General features: G+C 41.8%; 2 protein-coding genes across 3 annotated transcripts in view; one reads left to right on the top strand and one right to left on the bottom strand.

The window, feature by feature from the left end:
* Positions 1–10,814, top strand: part of engl (endoglin, like) — a 28,651-nt gene extending 17,837 nt beyond the window's left edge. Inside the window, exons 13-19 of the mRNA XM_063192366.1 lie at positions 4,552–5,172; positions 6,301–6,379; positions 6,721–6,789; positions 7,493–7,552; positions 8,804–8,905; positions 9,233–9,332; positions 9,874–10,814. Coding sequence (XP_063048436.1) covers positions 4,552–5,172; positions 6,301–6,379; positions 6,721–6,789; positions 7,493–7,552; positions 8,804–8,905; positions 9,233–9,330 — 1,029 coding nt within the window. The 3' untranslated portion in view covers positions 9,331–9,332; positions 9,874–10,814. The remainder of the gene's footprint in view (positions 1–4,551; positions 5,173–6,300; positions 6,380–6,720; positions 6,790–7,492; positions 7,553–8,803; positions 8,906–9,232; positions 9,333–9,873) is intronic.
* A 128-nt stretch (positions 10,815–10,942) lies between these two features.
* On the bottom strand, positions 10,943–18,721 carry LOC134463662 (zinc finger protein Gfi-1b-like). Of its 2 annotated transcripts, XM_063216870.1 has the most exons (6): positions 18,426–18,721; positions 16,504–16,790; positions 15,492–15,667; positions 14,253–14,396; positions 12,726–12,891; positions 10,943–12,309 (listed from the first exon to the last, which is right to left on the bottom strand). In XM_063216870.1, the coding sequence occupies exons 2-6, from the start codon at positions 16,775–16,777 to the stop codon at positions 12,032–12,034; spliced, it is 1,038 nt and encodes a 345-aa protein (XP_063072940.1). In that variant the 5' UTR covers positions 16,778–16,790; positions 18,426–18,721; the 3' UTR covers positions 10,943–12,031. The 2 variants fall into 2 exon arrangements, with proteins under 2 accessions (XP_063072940.1, XP_063072932.1); XM_063216862.1 differs by lacking the exon at positions 18,426–18,721 and having other exon boundaries at positions 16,504–17,015.
* Positions 18,722–25,484: the final 6,763 nt, after the last annotated feature.

The following is a 25,484-nucleotide window of genomic DNA, read 5'->3' on the forward strand; positions in this document are numbered from 1 at the left end:
GTACACATTAAACATCTTTTAAAGTGAATTAGTAAGTATATTTTAAATGTACTTACAGTTAAGTATGATTTTAGCATATTAAGTACACTTCTGCAAAGATTGATTTTAGTACCAAAACGTCAGCTTAAAATGTGTTAAAGCTCTACTTAATCATACTTCAAGTGTATTTAAGTATACTATAAGTTGTCCCAAAATAACATTCTTTAAATACACACTTTTGAAGTATATTTTAAATACAAAAATACATACTTATTAAGTATATTAAGTACATTTTGTTTCACCTGGGTACTTTTTTTAACCATCATTTTAGTGTATTTTAACCTAGGCTTATTTATTCATTATGCTTTGTAACATTAAATAACCTTCCACCTTCCATTTTGTTAATGTATTTTCATGGTAAAAACACCATATTGAAGAGCACAAACAGATCTTAAAAAGGCATGTAAGGCCTTACCTATTACACTTTTAAGCACAATACTGAAGTCTGTACTTAAGTTGTGTTATTAGTGTATTAAGTGCACTTTAAGTGTACTTTTTGGTGCACAAATTAAACATGTAAAAGTGTCTTTAATTCGATAAAAGCATACCATCACCAATGATTTCTAAGTATTATTATTAAATATATAAAAGTATACTTAAAGTGTACTACTCAAGACTATTACTTCAAGAACGTAATTGTGCCAGTTGAAGAACAGGTAGTTGTGGTCTAGTGGTTAAAGTGCAGGTCTGTGGTTCAGTGAGTTGTGGGTTCAAATCCTGGTTGAGGCAGTGGTTGTTGTCTGAAGTGAAGGTGAAAGGAAGGTTCATGTGAATGGCTGATGGTTGTGAACAAGACAATGTACAATGGAAATGAGCAATTCGAGATTACATTAATGTTTTTTTCATATACTTTTGAAATATATTTAAAGTGTACTTAAAATAAATATATTTGAAATGTGCTTAAAGTAAAATCTACTTGTAGTATACTTAAAATACATTTAGAGTCAATACACTTAAAATGTACTTAAAGACCTTGAAATAGATTTGTAGTATACTTAAAATACACTAAACTGCATGCTAAAGTACAAAATAAACATATTTTAAAGTGAATTAGTAAGTATGTTTGAAATGTACTTAAGTTAAGTATGATTTTAGTATATTAAGTACACTTGTACAAAGTTTGATTTTAGTACAAAAAAGTCAACTTAAAATGTGATTAAGCTCTACTTAATTATATTTCAAGTGTATTTAAGTATACTATAAGTTGTCCCAAAATAACACAACTTAAGTATGTACTTCTGCAGTATACTATAAAGTACTTTCTCATGACATTGAAATAGATTTCTAATGTACTTAAAATGCACTTATCCGCATGCTAAAGTTCACATTAAACACATTTTAATGTGACTTGGTTACTATACTTATAATGTACTAAAAGTTAAATATATTTTTAGTATATTAAGTACACTTGTACAAAGTTTAATTTTAGTACAAAAAAGTCAACTTAAAATGTGATTAAGCTCTACTTAATTATATTTCAAGTGTATTTAAGTATACTATAAGTTGTCCCAAAATAACACAACTTAAGTATGTACTTCTGCAGTATACTATAAAGTACTTTCTCTCGTGACGTTAAAATAGATTTCTAATGTACTTAAAATGCACTTATCCGCATGCTAAAGTACACATTAAGTACATTATAAGTATGCTAATCAAGTCACTTTAAAATGTGTTTAAAGTTAAATATATTTTTAGTATATTAAGTACACTTATACAAAGTTTAATTTTAGTACAAAAAAGTCAACTTCAAATGTGTTTAAGCTCTACTTAATTATATTTCAAGTACATTTAAGTATACTATAAGTTGTCCCAAAATAACATTCTTTAAATACACACTTTTGAAGTACACTTTAAATACAATAAAACGTACTTATTAAGTATATATTAAGTACACTTTTTTTTTACTTGGGATGTTTAGCAATTTATTTTCAGAATTCATGCGGCCTATTCACAGATGATACCTTTTTCATTAATACTCACCACCGCCATCAAATTGTAAGTATTTGTTATTACTGGGAAAATTGCACTTTTCATACATTAAAAAGTTTATCGCCTCCACTTTGAATTTCTAGAAATAGCCATTTTAGTTGCAAAACGTTCTGTACTTTGGTCCTACTAGTAAATATTAGTTTATTACTGGGTTCATGAAAAGATCAAATTTGGCAACAGACAGAATCTTTTCAGTAAGCAACATAGTGGCAATACCTACTCTGGCCACCATCCTACACAGTGCACCTTTAAGCGTTTTTGCACAAAAAGGTAGCAACTCTCCACTTTAGTCATTCCAGATATTCAAGTAGCTACAACTCTTCAGTCAGATTCATTTCGTGGAGACAGATTAGGACAATTATTATGGCAGATTATGATTACATTTAAGTTTAGAGAGAGTCTTAAGAAACAGATTGAGATGGTTATTTACTATTTTGGTTACTTTTTTATCAACCAACAGCAGACAGAGGAAGAGATAGAGGGCACCTTGTCCAGTTGCAATGCTAAAACAGATGTACATGTAGATAAAGGGAAAGTGTCTGCTCTATCTAGCTGCAACATTGTAGCATTGAAATCCCTGTTATTCATCAGTACTGCCATGCCAGTGACCAGTTTGGTTGTGTCACAGTCTACTCTCTCTTCCGTCCATGCACAGATAGGGTTTCCTGTTACATAACAAGGCCCTCGTAGCACTCCTATCTCTTCACCTTCTCAAGGCTGGCACAGGCTGTCGTCCTTGGCGCTGCCACACTGCCCTAAATGCCCCCCCCCCCAACCTCACCTCCTATCAGATCACAATGCCGTCCGATAGCTGTAAGGTCACCGGCCATTCATCAAGTATGTAGTATGTTTTTTTCTTTTCTGGACATTCACTTCCATTCAGAAGTAGACTTCTTTGAGTTAGACAGACTCTTCAGTTGGCGCCATAGCATACGTTTCATCAGTGAGTACGGATCCCATCTTCTGTGCTCTTGTAGTAATGCTCCTGAGCTTCTCGGGGCTGGACAGGGACCAAAAACACTGCTCCCACCATCTTCTCCGGCCCCCAGTGGGATTCTGATGTTATGCAGTTTCACATGAAATATTGACATGACATTTTTTTGTGAAGAAATCTTAGAAATTACATTTGCAACACAATTAAGTTATATTTTCAACCGACTTAATGAAGGTAGAGTTTTTGTAAAGGTGGCCACCTTCAATATAGGCAGGGGGAAATTCCTGGTTTGTGTTCATAGTACAGCCCTTTATAAAATTTGAAGTGGCCCTTTGAATGAAAAAGGGTCCCCACCCCTGGCCTTTCCTAAAGATGGACTATACTAATCAAGTCATACTACTGGCTCTTTAACATTAGGTACACTATGGAATAAAAAAAGACAACTGCATCACCCCCTGCCTGAGGACTGTTGGTCTACTAGGAAACTGCCCTGTATGCCAGATAACCAGCCCTAGGCCGTGCGTTACTTAATCAGGAATATGTTGACTCCAATGCCAGGTCTGGTCAGGCCTGGGATTGGCTGGTCTGTGTTAACGTGCAAACTTGAAGGTCTGTTTGGCGTTTCTAACAGGGACTTCATTCGTCAGTGCCCAGTCACCTGGCTCTCAATCTGTTTGCTCACCAGGGCAACCAATTTTTTAAATAACAACAACAATTCATCTTTCTTCCCTGCAGAGCTCTATTGTGGCATGAGTTTGGACCTCATGAGTTTGGACCTCAGTTAAATCCTAGCTGCTGTTAGCGTGATGGACTTTGCCCTTTTAAAGCAGCACAACGTTTTTTCCATCTCCAGTTTGGACTACAGTTTGGAAGAGGAACTATCATTCATATGCCTCATTTCCACTGCCGGTTTTCTGGTAGGCCTACAGCTCAACAAAGCGCGACTCTGCCAACACTTTTTGCTTTTCGAATAGGCATGACACAGCTCAATCGAAGAGCAAAAAGTGGCAGCCGAAGAAAACTGGCAGTGGAAAAAAGGCAATAGAGGACTGTGGAAGGACTGTCCATCTAAGTTATGTAGTGTAGATATAGGCCTACTATAGCTCATGGAGAGTGGCAGTGTCAATTCAAAAGTGCCTTTGTTCTTGATGTTATTAGATGCATCAATTCTATTCAGTTCACTTAATTCATTCAGTCATTCAATTCACTGATGAATCACTGATCACAATATCGGAAACACTATTTCAAAGTTAAAGTGGCATTATATGTGGCCTAAAAGTGACAGTTCTCTCTGGAAAGTGTTGTCCATCATATTTTGTTAAATAAATAAAGAGCAGGACAGCACTCCAAGTTTTTGTGGTTTATTGCCCGTCAGACGTTTCGGGGTTAACCTTCTTCAGTGTGCCCAACACTGAAGGTTAACCCTGAAACGTCTGACGGGCAATAAACCACAAAAACTTGGAGTGCTGTCCTGCTCTTTATTTATTTCATATATTCTCGAGGAATGAGCACCCAGTTGTTCTCTTTGTTTGAGTTGAGCGCATTACACCCCTTAGCTTAATTGATCCATCATATTTTGTTCCCACCAGATTTCCGCAGAGGGGGCCTTCAAAGGGAGTGCGGAGGTCCAGTCGTGTGTCGTGTCCCCCCACTCCGACCCCCGAAGGCTGCCCAACTGGCCTGTCATCCTGGAAGGCTGCTCACGGGACCCCTCTGTCCTCCTCACCCCCCTCCGGAAAAAGAAGAGGAAGAAGGGAATGGAAGACGAAGATATACCAGGGGAGGAAGAGGAGGAGCAGATGAAGAGGCACATAGAAGAGGAGGAGGAGGAGGAGGAGGAGAGGGACACAGAGGAACGGGAGGATGAGGAGGAGGAAGAGGATGTTGTTGGAAGAACCTGGGCAGCCAGTCAGTCACTAGCTGGCCAGACTGTGAGAAAAACAAAGAAGAGCAAGAGAGGTGTCACGAGCGCAGGGAGGGCGGAGGATGGAGGGAGGGAGGTGAACACCTCTCACCTGAGGTTTAGTTTTGTACTGCAGCCCGTCTTCAACAACTCCATCCATTTTCTACACTGTAGCCTGCGCCTGTGTAGCCCCGCTGCCCACATCAGCACCACACAGACCACGGCAGATGCCTCGGGAGAGGAGAGCAGATGCCAAAAAGGAGTGACCATCCCTGCCCTCCTGAAGGCACAGCTCCCCACTCAGAAGGTTAGTCGAATCGTAGAGTATAGCAAGGGAAGTTTTTAAATCTGAAACTGCCAATTTCAACATGCAGTGCCTATTGCTTACACTGCCCTTCACTTGTCTGTAGCTGATATCACAGCATTTTGTTTGATAAGCCCTTTCTAAGATCCTGCCCATTCTAATGGATTTGTTTACATTTTTAGAAAATGTACTCCAACAAATATCTTGCCAGGCCACACCCTCCCAGTAACGTAATACCTTCGGCGATGCTTCTAGTCAGCGTTGCTTTAAACTTCAGCACAGCCTTTTCTGACCTCGACCAGTAGCAAACTGAGGGAGGCGGGTTAACCAGGCCGTTTGGGAAACGTTATTCGCCATCTTCTTGTCTTCAAAGTCGATAATAATAAGGCAACCAAATATCATCCCAAAAATGTATAGGTGTGCTGTAAGGTGTCTGCTAACATTGTGTAACCTTTAGGGTATGTTGGAGTGATTTTTTTTTTTTTTTAATGTAAACAAACCATGTCCCCATTAGAATTACCAGGATCTTGAAAGGGCTGAACAAAAATGTGGAGATGTCGAGTACAGACAAGTCAAGGGTAGTGTTGTTAAAATTGGTTGAAATTCTCCTTTAAGGTGTCCACCTTGTGCAAATATCACACATAGCACTTCTTTATATATATTGGGGGGTTAGATTAGGGGCCAGCATGTAAACTAAACAAGCCCAGAAGGTAGAATGAACAGCATGGCTTAGTGTTTTTGACCATCATGTGTTTCCCTTTGGGGGTTAATGTCTTTATTGTGTTCTCTTGGAACCCTCTCTTCTTCTGTCTTCATCTAAACCATCTGTTCACATTCACCACACCCTCCTCTCTCTCTCTCTCTCTCTCTCTCTCTCTCTCTCTCTCTCTCTCTCTCTCTCTCTCTCTCTCTCTCTGTCTCTCTATCTCTCTCTCTCTCTGTGTCTCAGGATCTCTATCTCTCTCTCTCTCTCTCTCTCTCTCTCTCTCTCTCTCTCTCTCTCTCTCTCTCTCTCTCTCTATCCATCTATCTCTCTCTCTTTCTCCATCTTTCTCTCTCTCTCTCTATCCATCTATCTCTCTCTCTCTCTCCATCTATCTCTCCATCTATCTCTCTCTCTCTCTCTGTCAGTGTGAGTACAGAAATCTGTCCAGACCGATGCTGGTCACCTCTCCAATGAAACTCGCTAAACATCTAGCTCCCCCCGCTGGTGAGTATACTACATTGCCACTGGGCATACAGAGGGCATACAGCCGGCGTTGAGATCTATTTGCATATTTGTGAAACCACAGCATGTATTCATGACATATTGTACTTTGGGTGGCCCTCCTCACTTTGTTGTGTGTATAAACATCTCTGCATGTGCACTATTTACATTTGAAAACTATTTAAAAACACTTTTCTCATGTGTTTCTATGAACTGACAGAATTTGCACATCTTCTGAGACAACCATACTCTTCTTGTCATTTTGCATGTGGATAAGAAAAATCTCAGTATGTGCACTTTTTAAAATGAGAATTATGTTTATTCCTCTATTTTTCTCTCCCTAGCCCCGAGGCATATCAAAGGCAATGGGAATGAGGTGGCCGTACCTAAGCCCCTGCGCACCGGCCTACCAGGTGAGCCTGCTAGCTCTTTAACACTGAACATCACCACTGCCTATTCTTCTACATACATTCATGTTTAGAATTAAAGGAGAGTTCCTGTCAACTTCAACTTGCTGTAAGTTTTGCGAGATCCTTGCCATGTTGGTGTGGTTTGTTTACATAAAAAAAAACAGGTTAGCACGACCAATACAACTGCATGTTGAAATTAGCTGGGATTCTCCTTTAACCTGTCAGTTCCTAAAATGGCTGTTGGTACAGTAAGTAAGTTTCCTGTTGGCATACTTAAAGCCCATATACTGTACTGGGATTGTGAAAGTCGTACATGAATTACAAGCTGTACATGAAACACCCAAAGTTGAAAACCACTTAATCTGCAGTCGCTAAATGCACGGAATTCCCAGTTTTTCTCAAAAAGCAAGAAGCTTTCAACTTCCTTTCCCTTCCTCAACATCCTCCAAAATGCGAAATCTTACATGTTTGCTCGGAATGGGCAGCTACCCACGCCCCGTAACTTATTTGGTTAAGCTAACCAAGGGAGAGCTGAAATTTTGTGAACAAGGCTACAGGCTTTGGCCAGAGCTAGTAGAGAACTCTTTTTTTTCCCGTAACAGGCTATTTCATGTGACTTTTGGAAATCCATGACGGTTTAAGATAATATGATTAACAACAAGTTGGCGACTTCCACTTCAATGGGGTTTGTTTGTGTACACTGTAGGTAATGAGATTGAGAAGCCCAGAGTTCTAGAGCCGCCACGACCTAGTCCTCTACAAAGTGGTGAGTGGCAGTACTTTTATAGTCCTACGATTAGCTACGAAAGCAGTCATCATTGCTATTAGAGGTGCTCCGATTGCTCGGCTGCCGATCATGACCGGCCGATAATGGCCAAAAATAGCCTGATCGGTGATCGGAAAAACATGCCGATCAAAAAACCGATCGAGAGATACTAAATTCCTCACGCAACCATTTGCCTTTAGGCTACACCTGGCGCTGCATGTAGGCGCTGGCTCTGCACAGCTGCAACTGCACCAAAAGAAGGCATCTTTGCTTGTCTATAACTTTTCGCCATTCCCCCCTTCATTTCCACCATTCATAACCATATCTGCATCAACAATGATCTGATTTTTCGATCCATGCGCCGTTTACCTGACAATGTAATTTGCGATTGAGTACTCGCCAGTGAGCCATTTTACGTTATAACCTGTGTAGTTGCCTCGGTCAGCACGCGACAACTTCACGTTGTCAGCACAAACATGTCAATTATTGTTTTCAAAGTTGTAATTGGCAGTCAGTCGATTAGTTTGATAGTCGCTGAAACACCAAACGGCAACAGATGTGGTTAAAACTTGAGAGAGAGATTCAGAACGGTAGTGGAGCACTGCAACTGTGGACGGTGACAGAGAGGGGAGGGGCTCTCCTCACGAGGCTGCTCATTTAAAGCGACAGGTTGTTTTTTTCTCGTATGTGGAAGACTATTTGATGTAATGTTTCAGTTTCAATTCAATCTTTAATAGTTTAGTTATTCTATGCAATAACTTATACATTGATTAATACTGTAGACTGTATTACCAACACTAGTCTGAAAGATGATAATAATAATAATAATACTAATAATAATAATAATAATAATAATAATAGCCTAATAATAGACATGTTCAAATTAAGATTGATTGGTTTATGGGCAGAAATGGTATTCAATAAGGATAATTAATAGGCTATTAAAAAATAGGAAATCATTTTTGTGATCGGCAATGATCGGTAATCGGCAGATAAAGATTTTTGGTGATCGGTATCGGTGATCGGGCCAAAAAATGGTGATCGGAGCACCTCTAATTGCTATTATTCTTCTTCTTATTCTTCTTATTATTGTTATTGTTATTATTATTATTATTATTATTATATTTAATTGGTTAAAAATGTGACAAATGCTGAATGTGTGTGTGTGTGTGTGTGTGTGTGTGTGTGTGTGTGTGTGTGTGTGTGTGTGTGTGTGTGTGTGTGTGTGTGTGTGTGTGTGTGTGTGTCCAGCCTCAGGTGTGGGCACTGGTCCAGTGCTGGGCATTGTGTTTACTGCGTTTCTGATGGGCATTTGCCTGATGGGGGCGCTATGGTGTGTCTACACTCGGACAGGTAGGGGATCACAAATATACTGAGACATCTGAAACATACACATGCACAGTGCGCACAGACAACCACACAAACCAGCACATCCTTCCAAACTTCTCAAACACACACATGCATGCACGCACGCACACATGAACACACACACGCACGCACACACACACATGCACATATGAACACACACACACACACACACACACACACACACACACACACACACACAGGCACGTGTGCACGCACACACACACACACACACACACACACACACACACACATTGTTTATTCACACATGCACACACACGTACACCCCAAGTCTGATGGGTCATCTTTATGTAGGGAAGAGAGGAGACGAGCAACAGGGCTTGTCCAACATGAGTGGAGGAGCGTGGAACAGCGCCGCACTTATGGAGCAGCTATCCAACACAGCTGTCTAGAGGTGAGCACTGCACCACATAAAGGCCCCCAAACACCAAAATATTTGAAACATTTTTCCAAGTCTTTCTGTGTTTTTGTGGAGTGTTGTAATTACATTAGTAAGAGAATACTTCTACCTTATAGACTGGCTGAAACTATTGGTCAATACAGTATGGCAATAAGATTTGATCAGAATCTGTTTGCCTGAAATGACCAACATCGTGTTGTTTTTTTCTCGTCAAATGCATGGACAGAACACAGACTGTGGAATTCACTTGAAGCTAATTGCTGAATTTACAGCAATAGAATTCACAGAAATAAATAAATTATAATGCTAATATTACATTAATTTCCATTGGAATTAACAAATGGTAGCGTAATATTTTTGTAGGCATTGTATCATCATATATGCTTTATTAATTAACAGATGCTAGACGGCAAGATTTTCATTTTCTGGTGGTTGCTCACTAGTGATTGCTCTGTGCAACACACACACATGGAGTAAATCTGGTCTCCATTGACTTTGTTTTTGTCTTTCCCTTTCTTGTCATCCTCGACCACAGGCCGCTTCAGAAAAACACGGGGAGGCAAACCACTTTCAACGCAAACCACTTTCGTGTTTGTGCATGTGTACGACGAACGAGTGTGTGACGTGAAATCCACTCATGTTTGCCTGTGTTTGACGGTGTGTGTGTGTGTGTGTGTGTGTGTGTGTGTGTGTGTGTGTGTGTGTGTGTGTATGTGTGTGTGTGTGTTCGTGTGTGTCTTTTGTTGTTGTATTGTATAATTGTTGTATAATTGTTGTACTATGTATTATGTTGGTGTACTATATCTATTTGTATATATTTGACAGCCCGTGTCTAAGAGGTGACCATTCTTACAGTACGGTACAAAAGATGTGAATTATTTTTTACCACTAGTTGCCATCAGACTCACAACCCACCTGTTTTGAATATATATAAGTACAAGCCATTTTTATCATTCATGCTGTGTTTACAGACTTTACAGCAGATAGGCATGATCAATGTGCCTTTGTGTGTCTGTGTGTGTGTGTGTGTGTGTGTGTGTGTGTGTGTGTGTGTGTTTGCGTGTGTGTGTGTGTGTTTGAGCGTGTGTGTGTGTTTGCACACGTGTGTTTGCGTGTGTGTGTGTGTGTGTGTGTGTGTGTGTGTGTGTGCGCGCGTGTGTACAAATCAACATTGCATTACCATTGCCAAGATAACTCCGTCAGTGCACAGCAGTGCGTCTGGTTCTAAGGTGCTGTTTGCTGCTATTGTTTCTGTGCGTGCTAAAGAGAAGAGCTACGATGTAAACATGCTAAAGAGAAGAGCTACGATGTAACTGTCATGCTAAAGAGAAGAGCTACGATGTAACTGGCATGTGCTAAAGAGAAGAGCTACGATGTAACTGTCATGTGCTTTAACTGGGATTTTATGTACAGTTGGTTAGTTGGTCATGTTGGTTGATGTTGGTGCATAATGAAATACAGTTGTTTTGTGCTGCAGACGGTGTCTTTGCCTCTTCTTCTATTATACATGTTGTAAGTTGTGCTGTGCTGTGCTGCGCTGCGTTGAGTTGAGTTGCATTGCATTGCATTGTCTTGTCTTGTCTTGTCTTGTCTTGGTAGACATGTGGCATCCCTAGCACAAGAAGGTTTATATATTTGTTGTGCACCCACACACACAACAAAGACACACAATAGTACCTCGGGGTGGAATGGAATCAAAGGCGTACCAGTGCAACCCACAAGAAATGAGAAACACACAGAGCTGAAATTCAACATTCTTATTTGTCATTACTCATCATCACAACAGAGAGTCACTTTTGGAAGCAAATAACAGCTCACACAGCGGTGACTGTGCTGTGCTTCTTTTACATATAAAGATACATTGTGTCTGAGTACCTGTACTTGTGCTGCACAAAATTAAGGTTGGAATACAGGCAGGGTTGGTAGAAGGATACAATTCGATATCGATTTCTTGTGGCAGCAATTAGATTATTTTCTATACTTAAGAATGGCCCCATGATACGACACGTTTCGATTCGATTTTTTCCCAATTACTTTTCCACTCCTATTATGTTATGGAGCTAGGGCATTGGGCAGGGGCCAGCAATTTAATTATTTTCGATACTTAAGAACACTCCACGATACAATTCTATTCGATCGTCATCCATAGGATCCATGCATCAATACATATCGATTGTTATTTACACCCCTAGTTGGGAGCTGGGAGGCGTTAGTAAGTAAGATTTGAAGAGTGTACTGTAGGTTTGGTATGGAAAGTGGTGGGGACAAACTCTCAGGGGATAATATTTTTATATTTGATTAATCTAATCTATACACTATACTATAATTGTAGAAAAAGTGGTGGGGAAACTTTTCGTGAACTTGTAATGGGCATGTCCCCACCTTCCACCCCATAAACTACACCCATTATAAAGACCAACAATGACAGGAACACTATTTACATCAACAACTATGGCCCGAGCACCGGAGATGCAGGTTGTATACAAAGCCCTACCCTACAGCTTTTCCAAACATTTCTATCAATGGAATCGGGCCTCAAAAACACTAGTTTCCCTTCAGGGCATGGCATTTTTATCACCCTCCTCACAGAAAATCAGGAAGCAACACCCTGGGTCGTTAACTCTTTCCTTGAAGAAGTTCTGCTCTGGTTTACGACTGGTTTACTACTTATCACCACCCCTTGTCAGTAGTTGTCAGTTATGTGTGTAGGAGTTGCAGGCTGCCAAGCTCCCGACACTATTGTGGGTGAGGCCGTTGTTGCTGCCACTGCTGCTGTGGCTGCTGCAGCTGCTGCTGCTGTTGCCACAGTGTGTCTCCAGGTGGCGCTGGAGCTCCACCTTGCGCTGGAAGGAGCGGGGGCAGTGGCGGCAGGCGAAGGGCCGGTAGCCGTTGTGCTTGCGGCTGTGGGTGATGAGATTGGAGCTCTGGCTGAAGGCTTTCCCACACACCACACACACATGCGGCTTCTCTCCTGCACCACGAGTGCAAGCGCAGACAAAAACACACACACACACACACACACACACACACACACACACACACACACACACACACACACACACACACACAGGTCACACCACAACGTTAGTTAGGTTAGGCGAAAACGTGCACTTTGACTTGTACTATTACACTTGTAGTGTTACTGAAGTTTTTAACTGTATGCGATGCAATGTGGTTCATTCATTGTAGATACACTATAAACGTAATAGATAACAGAAATAAAATTCATTTGAAATATTGTGTTTTGTTTAGGCCTAAAAAGCCTATGCAGGAGAAGTCATTGACACACACACACACACACACACACACACACACACACACACACACACACACACACACACACACACACACACACACACACACACACACACACCTGTCTTTCCTCACCTGTGTGTATAAAGGTGTGCTTCTTCATGTCGGACTTCTGATGAAACCTCTTGCCACAGTACTGGCATGGATAGGGGCGTGTGTCCGAGTGGATCAGGAGGTGGGTGGAGAGCGTGGAGGAACGCTTGAACACCTTACCACACACCTTACAGGCAAAACTGCGCTCCTGAAAGGCATCGATACCAACTTCTCCTCAGATTACATTTCAATTTGTTGTTACCAATAACAATCCCACTTGGGTCATTTCAAACCCCCCATGAAATTTCAGAGTCTAAATAGGTATAGTTTTAACCTTTTAAGAATTACTTTCAATCACATTTTCAAACTTCAGTGACGCACAATATCCACCTTATTTATTGCAAGGGTGGTGCCATTGCTACCACACCATTTCCGGTTGTACTGCAGGGTCTTGTGAGAATGCTATTGATATTCAATTGAAGCAGTGTTGCCAGATTGGGCGGGTGCCTGCCCAATTGGGCTACTTGGGATGAGCGTCTGCGGGTAAAAACTGGAAAAATTGGCCATATGGCGTTTTTTACGCCGTTTTGGGCCCATAGAAGTCAATGTAATTTGTTGAATTTGGGCGGAATTTAGCTTATTTCTGCGTTTTTTGAGAACCTTTTGGGCGGGATTTGATCAGACACATCTGGCAACACTGAGCAGAAGCCAGCATCAGATCAACGGTCTGAGTCAACCTCGTGGCCCCTTATCTTACATGCTAAGGCTCCAGCAGCTAGCATACAGCTTATGGCTGCCCTGCTCATCACCACTCATTCAAAATACTACACTGTAGTGTCTGCATGGGTTAGCTTAGCTACTATTGTTTTGTTCTCTGATGACATTTAAGTACAGTAAAATCATTCGCGAGAATGCACGCGAGAACTGATCTAATAAACACTTGTTGACTTGTCGTCTGTTTGTGTTCACTAGCCTACAATGTTAACTTAAGTTTACGCGGCCATCTTAAAATATCGAGGGGTGAAGTGGTTATGTGGAGGAACCCATCTGAATTTTCAACATTTCGTGGTGCATTTGTAATGGCCATGATGTTTACAGAGCCCTAGTCTTTAAGCCTTTAAGATATGGCGTAATACATTTTGCTGTTACTAGAATGGCAATGATCAAGTTCTAGTGCATTACAGTGTTATGTCATAGTGTTGTATTGCTACGGTACTTAACTATTTATTGACTATTACAGCCTGCCACTGGTGGTACGGTATGCATTAAGGGGCTACAATTAAGTTAAAACTTGAAATTGCTTGAACTAGCAGAACGGCTATCCTGTGGTAGCAGACAGCGTTGGTTTGTGGGAGTGGTAATAAGGAGAGTAGAGTTCTCCATTTCTAACTGGAACACAGTGGTTTTAGGTCATACCAGAGACGGTTTAAATGCATTAGAATAGAGAATCTTTGGTCATACTCATACATCATGAGTGTTGCATCTCCACCTCATCATGGGTGGAGAGTTGATTGGTAGGGGCGCTGATGTGTTTCTAAAGCAGACTGAAGGTAGGAAATCCATGTGTACCTTGGGCTTGCTGTAGAGGCCTGGGGCTCTCTGGAAGCCATACGCCTGGTCGGAATAGTAGGCTGAACCAGCCAATGGGAGAGGGATTCTGCTGACATGTGACCTTCGCAGATGAGTCACCAGGCCCACCGCAGAGGAGAGGACCTATATTGGAGGCGAGAAGAAAACCCATCCTGAGGAGTTACTGGGTTGGGGTTTGGAAGCTATAAAACTCGCAATATTAAAATGTTCACTTATTACAATGTGAATAATTCACTTTATGAAGGATGGTTACAAAAGTTTTAGAGAGTGAGGGACTTTTTCAACTTGAGTTTTAAATGTTTTTTGAACAATGATGCGTCCATTTGTGACACTGTGTGGCACTGACTAAAAATATGACTGACACCTTTTTTTTCTTTCATGCCCCCATGGCTCATAACATTGGCCACATTAACCTCATATATGGTCATGTTTCAGATTTAGCACTGCTTTGGAAGGCTCAATTTAGTTCTAACACCAATACCTTATCAAGGTTTCCTACATGTTTATCCACTCACCATGACCATAACCTAGATTGGCTCCACAGAAGTGTGAATTAACTTAGTATCGCCTACTGTGGGCGTTGTAGCTGCCTCAAATCAGGACAGCAAAGATGTGATACATACAAACATTGTGTAATATATTACACTTAGCAGACACTTTATCCAGATTATTTATTACAGTTGTTTAGGTACCGGCTTTATGTTAAAGTTCCTGCCAATGTGAGGTTAGGTGCCTTGCTCTTCAGCCAAGGCAATTCAGCCATTGAAAATATGGGATATGAATGAATACCAACTCCCTTATCATTCGGTCACAGTTGCAGCCCAACCCGACATTCAAGTTGGAACCTTTATTTAGGGGGCACTGTGGCTAAGTGAGGTATACACAGTGCAGTAACTGTGCCAACATTGAAATTGAGAGAAGGCCTTCAAAGTGTTGGTGTTAGGTTGGATATTGTAGTTACTGAAAATTTGACATACTTTATCGGCAAAGACATGTAATATCTCTAAAACGGGACATACTTGGACCACAATATAAGGCTCTGTCACAAGATAAAGGAGGTGTTATGGAGGCGATTTTCAGTGTAAACACAAGTTTGGCAAAATATGTAGTTACTTCACTTTGGCTTTGTAAGGCAGTATAAGACTTAGACTTACTCAATTAATCCCCCCACAAACACACACACTGCACTGCATCATGACTGATGAAGCATCTCCTTACCTTCTCACAGAGGGGGCACTCACACAGCGGGGCGTTGGGGTCGACGTGCTGTCTGTAGGTGAGGAGGGCATGGACCAGCCTCTCCAGCTCCATCTCCCGCTCCAAACCTGGCGGCCCGTACGGGGACCACATCACCTCCGACTGCTCCGGCTCATTCATGGGGCACCTGGGCACTCCTATGGCACATATAATTGGCTTTTAGAGAGAGGAGAGCGTGGGCAGCTGTGGCCTCATGGGTAGCCCCTTACTGCTGATGGGCTCAACGACGGGCCTGTTCACTATTTGCTAAAAATACTCAACTACATCTTAACAACATTGCTATGAAAGTACAGAGAGATTAAGACATAGCCATTACAATTTTAGTGACAGTAAGGTTATAACACAGGCTCAGGATCAGAGTGTTGCAGGTTCGTATCCCACACTTCGTCCTACCACACTCCATGGCTGAGGTGCCAAGGCACCGAACCCCACACTGCTCCAGGAACTGTAATGATTACCCAGTAAATAACTGTAAATTAAGTCAGCCAAGTGTGAAGTAATGCTATTGGTAATGGTAATAGAAAAGCACAACACAGTTATGGTCAGACTAAACTATTTAGCTTTGAAAATAAATAGTTTTGGTTTGACTGCAATTGTGTCAGTGTTTCACTTTTCCACATTCTTTAAGTGATTCCTCCAGAAAGAGCTGCACCTGCAAAGAAAAGCTTTTCAAGGTGTGAAGCAAACGTACTGTATAATTTACACAATGACTTTACTTTCTCAAATTGAAGTTTGTCTGCTGATGTGCCTCCTAATGCAAAGCTGCCAGGTGATTAGCATGACTTTTAAAGCAGAGGTAATTAGCCAGCTCGTTTTACTTTGCTAAATCAACACATCCTTCCAACCTTTTTACATACTCACACACGCACACAAACACACGCACGCGCACACATACACGCACGCACACACACACGCCGCGCGCACGCACACGCACACACACACACGTTTTATGGTGACTGAAATATATGTATACCTAAGGGCAATGTGTTCCAGTTGGAATTGGCTTTTGGGCCAAGACCAAGAGCAGTTGTCATGGGGGCGTTGGTTAGGGCATTAAAGTCCTCTGCCGGCTCCGCGTACAGCTTCCTGACCACGTGATCTGGGGCAGGACTTCCAGGTAGCCTCTTGATTTCCTGGAGTGGACTGAGGGGCAGGGGGCCGTCCCTCAGCGGAGGGCGGCAGTGGTGGCTGAGGCGGCGGGTGCGAGACCACACCCTTTTGCTCTTGACCAGGAAGGAGCGCGGCATTGCAAAAGGTTCTCTATAGAGAAAAAAAAAAAATACATTAACTGCTTTTCGACAATGTTGAAGGAATATTATCTTTTGGTTGGAATCAGAATCGTCTCTCATCTGACCAACTGTTCCAGACATGTGGTAATAGCCGATAGAGTGGGATGACGCAAATTCAAGAGTGCCTTTCATTCTGTTACATACCTGTCGAACCCCTGAAACGATTTTTGAAACACGAAAAATCTATGTAGTGTTGCTTTAAAACACACACACACACACACACACACACACACACACACACACACACACACACACACACACACACACACACACACACACACACACACACACACACACACACAAACCTTCCAGCCTCCAACCACAGGCAGAGGCGACAGAGGCCAAGCAAAATGTCTAAGGAGTGAACATTTGAAAGAAATTTGCCACTACTAGCAAAGTGTGAGCAGTTATTACTGACTATCCAGGGGCTTGGGGGCCCCAAACGGCTGCCTGCCTGCCAAGCCTGGTAACAAGATGTGCCTCTGACCACAAGGCTATGTTCAGGCGAAATAATTCAGTTTGCGATGATGAAAGCAGAGGAGACTTCAGTGGCTTGCCTTGATTTCAAGCATGGCATGACATTTGGTTGTATTGATAAAAACATACCTATACGTATGATTATACACTGTTTATGTATGGTAACTTCTTACTGCAGAAGGGCCCGATGACGGGCCTATTCACTCTGTGCCAAAACCACTCAACTACATCATAAGTAAAAACATCGCTATGACAACGCAGATAGTCTTAAGTAGCTTGACTTGATCATTATCATTTTGGTGACAATTATATTTTTAACAGAAGCTCTGTACTAAGGGGTTACATTTGCTCCATGAGACAAACTACATATCTGCACTTTCCAACTTCAGTTGATTCCCCACATACACATACACTCAGCAAATGCCAACTACCATCCTATACACCTGTTCCCCGGAGAGTTCAGTTAAAATGTCAGGGCTTGAGGTTTTGGTTGGGAACCACTGAAAAGATGCACAGGCCATCTGTGAACAAACTCACATTTCACGCTTTGCAGAATTGGCCTAGAATATCTGCCAGGTATTTCTGTGAAAATGTGTTTTCTGTTGCTTGCTTTTGAATGATTGTAATGAAGTATGCCCCTCTGTTCACTCATTACAGAAGTGATACTTCTCTACATAGAAAAGTTTATTTATTAGAGTAAAGTTTAATAGTTGGTCCAACAGTTTTGCCAAAGATCTTGAAATATTTATTGTGTAAAAGTGACTGCAGAATAAATAATGTTAAAGACTTTTTCAAAGCCTGATAATCATGTTAGTAATGATAAATGATAAAGACAAGTCAGAAAATCAATCGCACTGAACAACTTGCGACAAAATGCCAGTTTGGTGGTTGAACTTTTGGAGGTACCGCTACTTATTTGTAAAACATATTTTCATTATTTTATTTCTGTTGAAGGTAAATTATTTTGTTGTTATTATTACTGTAGTTTCAAAGCCATGACTTGTTTCCTCTACTGATTGTGTAGATATTGCACCAGAAAGATCCCTATTCCTGACAATTAGCTTGATAGGCTCTGAACAATAAAAAGTTAATTAGAAAGATGATTCAGAGAGCATTAAGTTCTGCTTACCTTGGATGCTCTTATAGATAGTTGATGTCTTGTCTGATGTCTGGTGCCTTTGCCCACTAAACTCACTTGCTCTCTTTGACTTGTTCACTCTTCCCCTCTCGCACGCACACACGTAACAGAATGAATAATCGCGCCAAAGCCAGGCGCTACTTCTCTCTCTCGGCTCCTGCACTGTGGGGGATTCTGAGGATTCTATAGGGCATCACAAATATAGGCCTACATTTAACCATTTAACTCTGAACAGGTAGAAATCGTGTAATGTTTTTTGACTAAAAATATGCGCTTTCATTGTCAAAGGGAGGCATACTGTAAAGAAAGGAAATATTTAGTACTATTAAATATTAAATAATGTAGTTTAAGTTTAAGTATTACTGTAGTGTCTATGTTGAAATATATAAGTACAAATGTATTCACATTTCCTTCATAACTTTGCACAAAATGATACAATCTTCACATTCAATCAACGCACATCAAAAAGTAACATTCATGCCTACACTACATTAATAAAACGACATAGCCTAGATGTTTGTACGTATGTGCAGTTTGCCCTAGAATTTGCATCTAAAAATGATTGTGTTAACCACTCAGTAAACAGCATCCTTGCGATAGGTTCCCCATTACTTACGTAGGCCTACTTCAGGTCCTATTCATTGTCACATACAAATGAAGACCCAAATCTGTAACAAAAAAGAAGAGCAGCCATCTGAAGCCAAGGTAAGATACTGAGGTGCTAACATAAATCACATGAAACACCATGCAGGCAGGCAGGCCCACATGAATGCAAACCCAAGCAGCCCACCAAAAGAAACAATTAAAAGTGTGGGTGCGTACTCACTTTTTTCAAGTCATTGAAATCGGTGACGTGTCTCAGCATCTTCATGAAGACACGTGCTATCTGCTTTGTGATAGTGTACAGTAGGCTCACCTAAAACCACAGAAATAGTGAGATGTCACCCCCGCCCCCACACAGCATGAAGAATGATCTGCACCAGTGTTTCTTAACCTGTCTTCTCGAAGCCTCCCCTACCTGTGCCCAAGACAAGCCACGGACCCCAACCCAGCTTCTACACGTACCTTATAGCCTATACGCACTAAAAAAAGGATGTAAGTGTGATGGAATTGCACTGACTCTTGCTTGAGACATTAATCAATACCTTCATAACTTTATGTGGGGACCAAAATATGTGTTAATTTGACTTTGATTTGGTCTAATTATAATGTTAACAGTATTTCTTCTGCTCACATGTCATTTTGGTCACAACCCCAATGCAGACATAATTCCGTGGGCCCCCTGCAATCTCTGGCGAACCCCAGGTTAAGAACAGCTGATCTCACACGGTCAACCCTGATTGCAAATGTGATTTCTTTATTTGTTTATTTATTTGTGATTTGATTTGCTTTAAAGCACATTCGATTTATTCTTGTCTTCAATCCCTTTTCTGATGTGATTAACACTTTAAGGGTAACTACCCCTAAACTAATTATCAACAAAAATGTACAAATGTTTGTAAATGAGTAAGAAATATTATAGCAGACACAGCACAGTTGTATTGGTCCTGGAAGTTTGTCCAAAGACCAGAAGGCATGAAACCACTAGATATGGAAGTATTTGGCTGGCACACACATGAAACTCATCCGGTATAAGTCGATTCCCACTCCATTGTGCAGTTGTAGTTTGGTTTTTTCTCATTTACAAACATTTGTAAATGCGTTCTTCATGATCAGATAATTAGGCCTAATGCATGTTAATAAAGTGTTTATAAAGCTTTTAGGGGTGGGTAACATACAGTACACCACTTACAACAACTTACATACCGGTATAATATAAAGTCTTTAAAATATATTCACACCTGTGGTCTCGTTAAAATACTCCCCAATTGCACCCTACAATGACTAACTCTATATTGAGAGCAATTGCAAACCTCACTTGACATGTCACGACACATAGGCCTACGGTTTGACAGTTCTGCACATATCTGTCAGCCTAAGCTGATTCTATGAAGTGCAACGCTTTAAAGGCCTCCTTCACGCCTCATGGTGAGAGATGGAGGGCTGGGCCGGGCGTTTAGGCTGAAACATGGCTCTCTACCCTGAAGGCCCTACGTGTGAATCCGTCTCAGTGTGTGGGGAGCTCACCAAAGCAGCACAGCTTGCAGTAGCAGTTGTTCACCTCAGTAAACGAGATGACACCCAAGGCAACTTTTAGAGCAATGTTGATGGGCTCCTTTCTGATAGAATGGTTAACAAAAGGTGCCTACTGCTCATCCAAATCCTCTTGATAAAAGTGTTGCAGTGATTAAAAAAAGTCCAAATCAGGCAAAAAAGTGGCCCAATTTACCTGAATTCACCATATATCTTATACTGTAGTTGCCCATAAACATTGCTCAAAAAGTTGAGTTGAGTTGTGTATCATTATACTTCTCAATAGGCCTATGTGTACATTATCACCAATACTAAGTGAGGCATGCACAGCTTCTTTCTCTCAGTTCTCTCAGTTCTCTCAGTTCTCTCTCTCTCTCTCTCTCTCTCTCTCTCTCTCTCTCTCTCTCTCTCTCTCTCTCTTTCTCTCTCTCTCTCTATGCTACCTGTCTGTGTTTTGTATTTGTGTAGCCTGTCTGTGTTTCTTGTTTCCTCAAGTCTATCTTTCGCTTTATGTCTCCCTTCACTCCATCTCCCTCTCGTTTCACTTTCTATCCTCATCTCTTTCTCTCTGTCCTGTTCTTTCCCCCTCTCTTTAGTATCTCTCTCTCTCTCTCTCTCTACCCAGACTCTCTTTGCCTTTCTCCCTTCCCTCCCTTTCTCTCTCTCTCTCTCTCTCTCTCTCTCTCTCTCTCTCTCTCTCTACCCAGACTCTCTTTGCCTTTCTCCCTTCCCTCCCTTTCTCTCTCTCTCTCTCTCTCTCTCTCTCTCTCTCTCTCTCTCTCTCTCTCTCTCTCTCTCTCTCTCTCTCTCTCTCTCTCTCTCTCTCTCTGCCATCCTGCATGTCTTTCCCTCAGCCTCTCGGTGTGGTTAGTGTGGCTGGGGCCTGGTGCGGAGTTTCAGCTGGTGTCGGGGTGCAGGTGTGGTGGGGTGCACCCTGCAGAGGCGCGGCGGTGGGCTTGTTGGCTTCGAGTCTTAGGGATGGGGGCATGGGGGCATGGGGGCATGGGGGGAGGGCTTCAGCTTCGGTGGGTCTCATTCTCCCCCCTCTCTCATCTCTCTCTCTCGCTCGCTTGTTCAAACACTGTTGCAAAGAGACACATCTTTCTAGGAACTACAGGTAAAAAGACAAGGGAGGAGGGGGGCACAGAGCGGGGGGCTCAGGGGGAGCTTGATGAAGGGTTTGGGGTTCAGGGTACGTATGGTAAAGGGTCCCTTGGAACTGCAGGTTTTGTTTTTGAATGTCTCTCTCATCTTTGCACATCTGCTTGAGCTAGAACAAAACCATGATCTGCGACAGATAACTGGAGTTCAGGAGACATTTGTAACAGTGTATAATATGTGTAACATGGGACAGGAGGACATGGTACATGCTGCAGAGGAAAAATGGTGTTCCCATGACATTTTCATGTCAGAATTTCATGTCAAATTCATTCTTCACCCAAGTTGACATGACTCGTTGAGTTGAGTTGAGTTGACAAGTTGACTTGACTCGAGTTTATGTTTTCAGAAAGGTTCATAGACACTTCTTTCAAAGAAATTGATTTTGATAATGCACTGAGCAGCCTCTTTGTCATTAGTGTTCTCCGCCTAGTAAGTACATCAGTATTCTTGAATCCCACTGACGTCACTGTTGAATAGAACGTTATGCAGTGATTTGAAGCAACACAGTTTTTTTTCAGCCTTAAATCAGTTTTAAATACACCATCCGTGCTGTAACAGCATTAAGATTCGAGAACACTGGATTTTCAACTCCATTTCCAACATCCAGGCTTGGTATTGCTTTAGCAAAGGGGTGAATGGACTCAAACACAGATGTTTTGGGGTATCATACTGGGGCTCTGACTGCTACACCAAAGAGCCAGGCTCATTGGCAAGACAGTCAGAGCACACACACAACCCTAGTGATAGTCACTTCATCACAATCGCTCCCAAACTCTTGGAGTGTATGGTCAGAGATTCTTTTAGTATAGAGATATGCCAACATAATAGGTTTCTATGGGCACCTAACGTGACCAGGTTCCGGTCTGCCTAAAGGGGCGTGTCATAATGCTCCTAGCATTGAATAGAACAGTCCTCAGGTATGCCTAAAGGGGGATTTCCCCCCCAATAATAGAACCAGGAAACAATGGGCCAATGGAACCTCTCTCTCTCTCTACTCTCTCTGGTATGGTAGTGTGTATACAATGTTCTATGAAATACCTAACTATAGTTAAAAATAACAAAAAAGTGAGAAATGTCCACAGTTATTTATATTACTGAAGAACGTCAAGTCAACACAAATCAGCATTAGCTCCAGGCCAGGGTAAATACAATGGATTCTGAATCTGTTCAATTCGCCATTCTCCTTATGACTGTATCTTTATTTCCTTGAATGTGGAAAGGTCAATAGGTTAAGCCAGGTAAAATCAACGAAAAGCGTGAGAAGATAAGACATACAATCCGCAAAGGTGAGAATAGGACATCTGCTATCTGAAGCCTGTCTTTCCCACATCTGATGATATCTGAGAGTCTGCCTGATGTCCCTGCCACTGACCAGTCAATTCCGTGTCTTATCTCTGGCTGGCCAGAATCAAAATCAGATAGCATGGTGGAAGACTTAAAAGAAATGCAGTGGCACTTTCTCACGGTCTCGCAGTTCTTGTCAGCTTTCACTTGCCCTCTCTGACACGGTTTAACACCCACTGATCTCAGGCGACGTGCCATGCTTCACACTACACCTTCCCACCAGTTGGTTAGCAGAAAAGGCCCACATGCTTAAGACACAGACCACACCGTGAAACAGTCATCATATTATGACATGTAAACATTACTTTTTTCATGAACTGGATAAACTGTCATTCGTAGAGTTCATGAACCTGTGTCACTGTTTCTGCCATATAAAGAATATTAGTACTGTAGTTGCATGTAGTATATCAAACACATGTACAGTATACTGACTAAATGTTGCATTGCTGTCAATGACTGTCAAAATGGCAAGCACGTTGTGCAAGCAGCAAGCTGTGTACATGTTTCAAAATTCCTCAAAGAACAAAATAAAATTCATCCACCTTTGGTTCTTGGATTCTGTGAGGAACCCTAAAAATAGGGTTAACCCTTAAAACCCCCCCAAAAAAGGAAGGCCACACACACCATCTGACCGACGACACCTCAGCACAGGAGCGTGTGCACCCAGACTAGCCGACTAAGGAACAACTTGTCGATGTCTTTTTTCAACCTTTTTTTTAAGGCAGAGACTTTTTCTACATTTTCATACATTCCGTTTTATTTTTATTTCATTTATTGGTGGGGGGTTTTTCATTGCTTATGAATTCTTGAATTCATGAGTAGATGCATATCTTTTATCTTACATCCAAATGGCCACAGTTATCCATGGCTGTCCAAATATTGATTTAGTTTATTTTCACATTGAAAACTACTGATGTTCATGTGTATTTATGGAAATACCCACAACAGAAGTCCTGTCTAAGTGTTCTGCACATGAGGGGTATAGATCAAAATGGCACCTGTGCCAAGATGACCTTTCATTCACTCTAAGTAGGCTAAGGAACCACGAAAGGTGAGATTGACAAGCAAAAGATTCACCTCGCCTGTCAGTCAGTCACATCAGTCTAAAAAAACAGTCTTGCTGTATTCCTGGGTGCGGTTTGCTCTCCTCTTCTTTCATGTGGCTTCTCTATCTGTTGTTTTCTCTGTGCCCATGTACTGTAGACTCTCTGTCTCTTCTCTGTCTCTAACCATTTCTTCTCACGCCTTCGTCACTCTGAAAGCAGAGTGGGAAGGAGAGGGGGTGTGGGAAACGTGAAATCGAGCAGTACTCATGGCATTGTCTGTGGTGCCACCACCACCACAAGAGCAGTTCAGTCACCGCCGGCTGTAGGAGGACATAGTGGCACTCTGACGGTACACATTCTGTCCCTCTCAACAACGCTGGTATTTCCAGCTTGATTACTTGATGCTGATACAGAAATTGAAACCTTTTTGTATTCAAATGCAACTCAACACATTTACGTATGACTGTAAGTAGTGAGAACCTACTACGCTAAGGAAGTGTTTTGATTACTGGACGAATATTTCTGATTGGTTTCTCTCATTCTGGAAATTTGTGAATGCCCCCCCTTGTGAAGGGGTTTGTACTTTCTGTGATGCATTTCTCAGCCTTCTTTTCACATCTATAGACTCGTTTTGTGTCCCTGAAACCAAAACCTGCGTTGTCCCCAAGCATGACATGAAAAGACTCAGTGCTTCCTCAGTAGGCCTACATTCCCACGGTATAGTGCCTATTATTGAAGTCAATGTAAAATCATTACCATCAGCTACTGCTCTCCATGGGAGGATTGACTGTCTGCAAATGATACCATCATACAATCATACATATATACAGTGTATCTATGTTTACCATGTACCACATCATACAGTACATGTCTACATGATGCCAACAGCTCCTGGTGTGGCCTGGTGCGTCTGTTCTGAGATGATCAGCTGCACATCAGCACCAGTGCCACAGCCATGACCTGATTGTGGTGCCTCTGAGCTGAGGCCCTTGATTTATATGCTAGATTTTAACGCACAGCATCCGTTCTGATTTCCTGCTGGGCTAGTGCAGTGTTTCCCAACCAGGGGTACGTGTACCACTAGGGGTACGCGAGCATACTGCAGGGGGTACTTGAGAAAAGTTAATTTTAACAAATGCATGGAGCAAAGTTACACTGGAATAGAAAAAGCGATGTAAAATATGAGTTAGGGGGTACTCATGGTACAACGAAAAGGCTTGGGGGGTACAGACAAAAAAGGTTGGGAATCACTGGGCTAGTGCGTACAGTAGCATAGCGGGGCATGCTCGCTTGGCTGGCCACACTTTGAGTCCTGTTTCCTGTTTGTGATGACACAGTGTGCCCTGAATTATAGCATCGCTTACGG

Source organism: Engraulis encrasicolus, chromosome 2, assembly GCF_034702125.1.
Source record: "Engraulis encrasicolus isolate BLACKSEA-1 chromosome 2, IST_EnEncr_1.0, whole genome shotgun sequence".
In the NCBI taxonomy this organism is placed as follows: domain Eukaryota; kingdom Metazoa; phylum Chordata; class Actinopteri; order Clupeiformes; family Engraulidae; genus Engraulis; species Engraulis encrasicolus.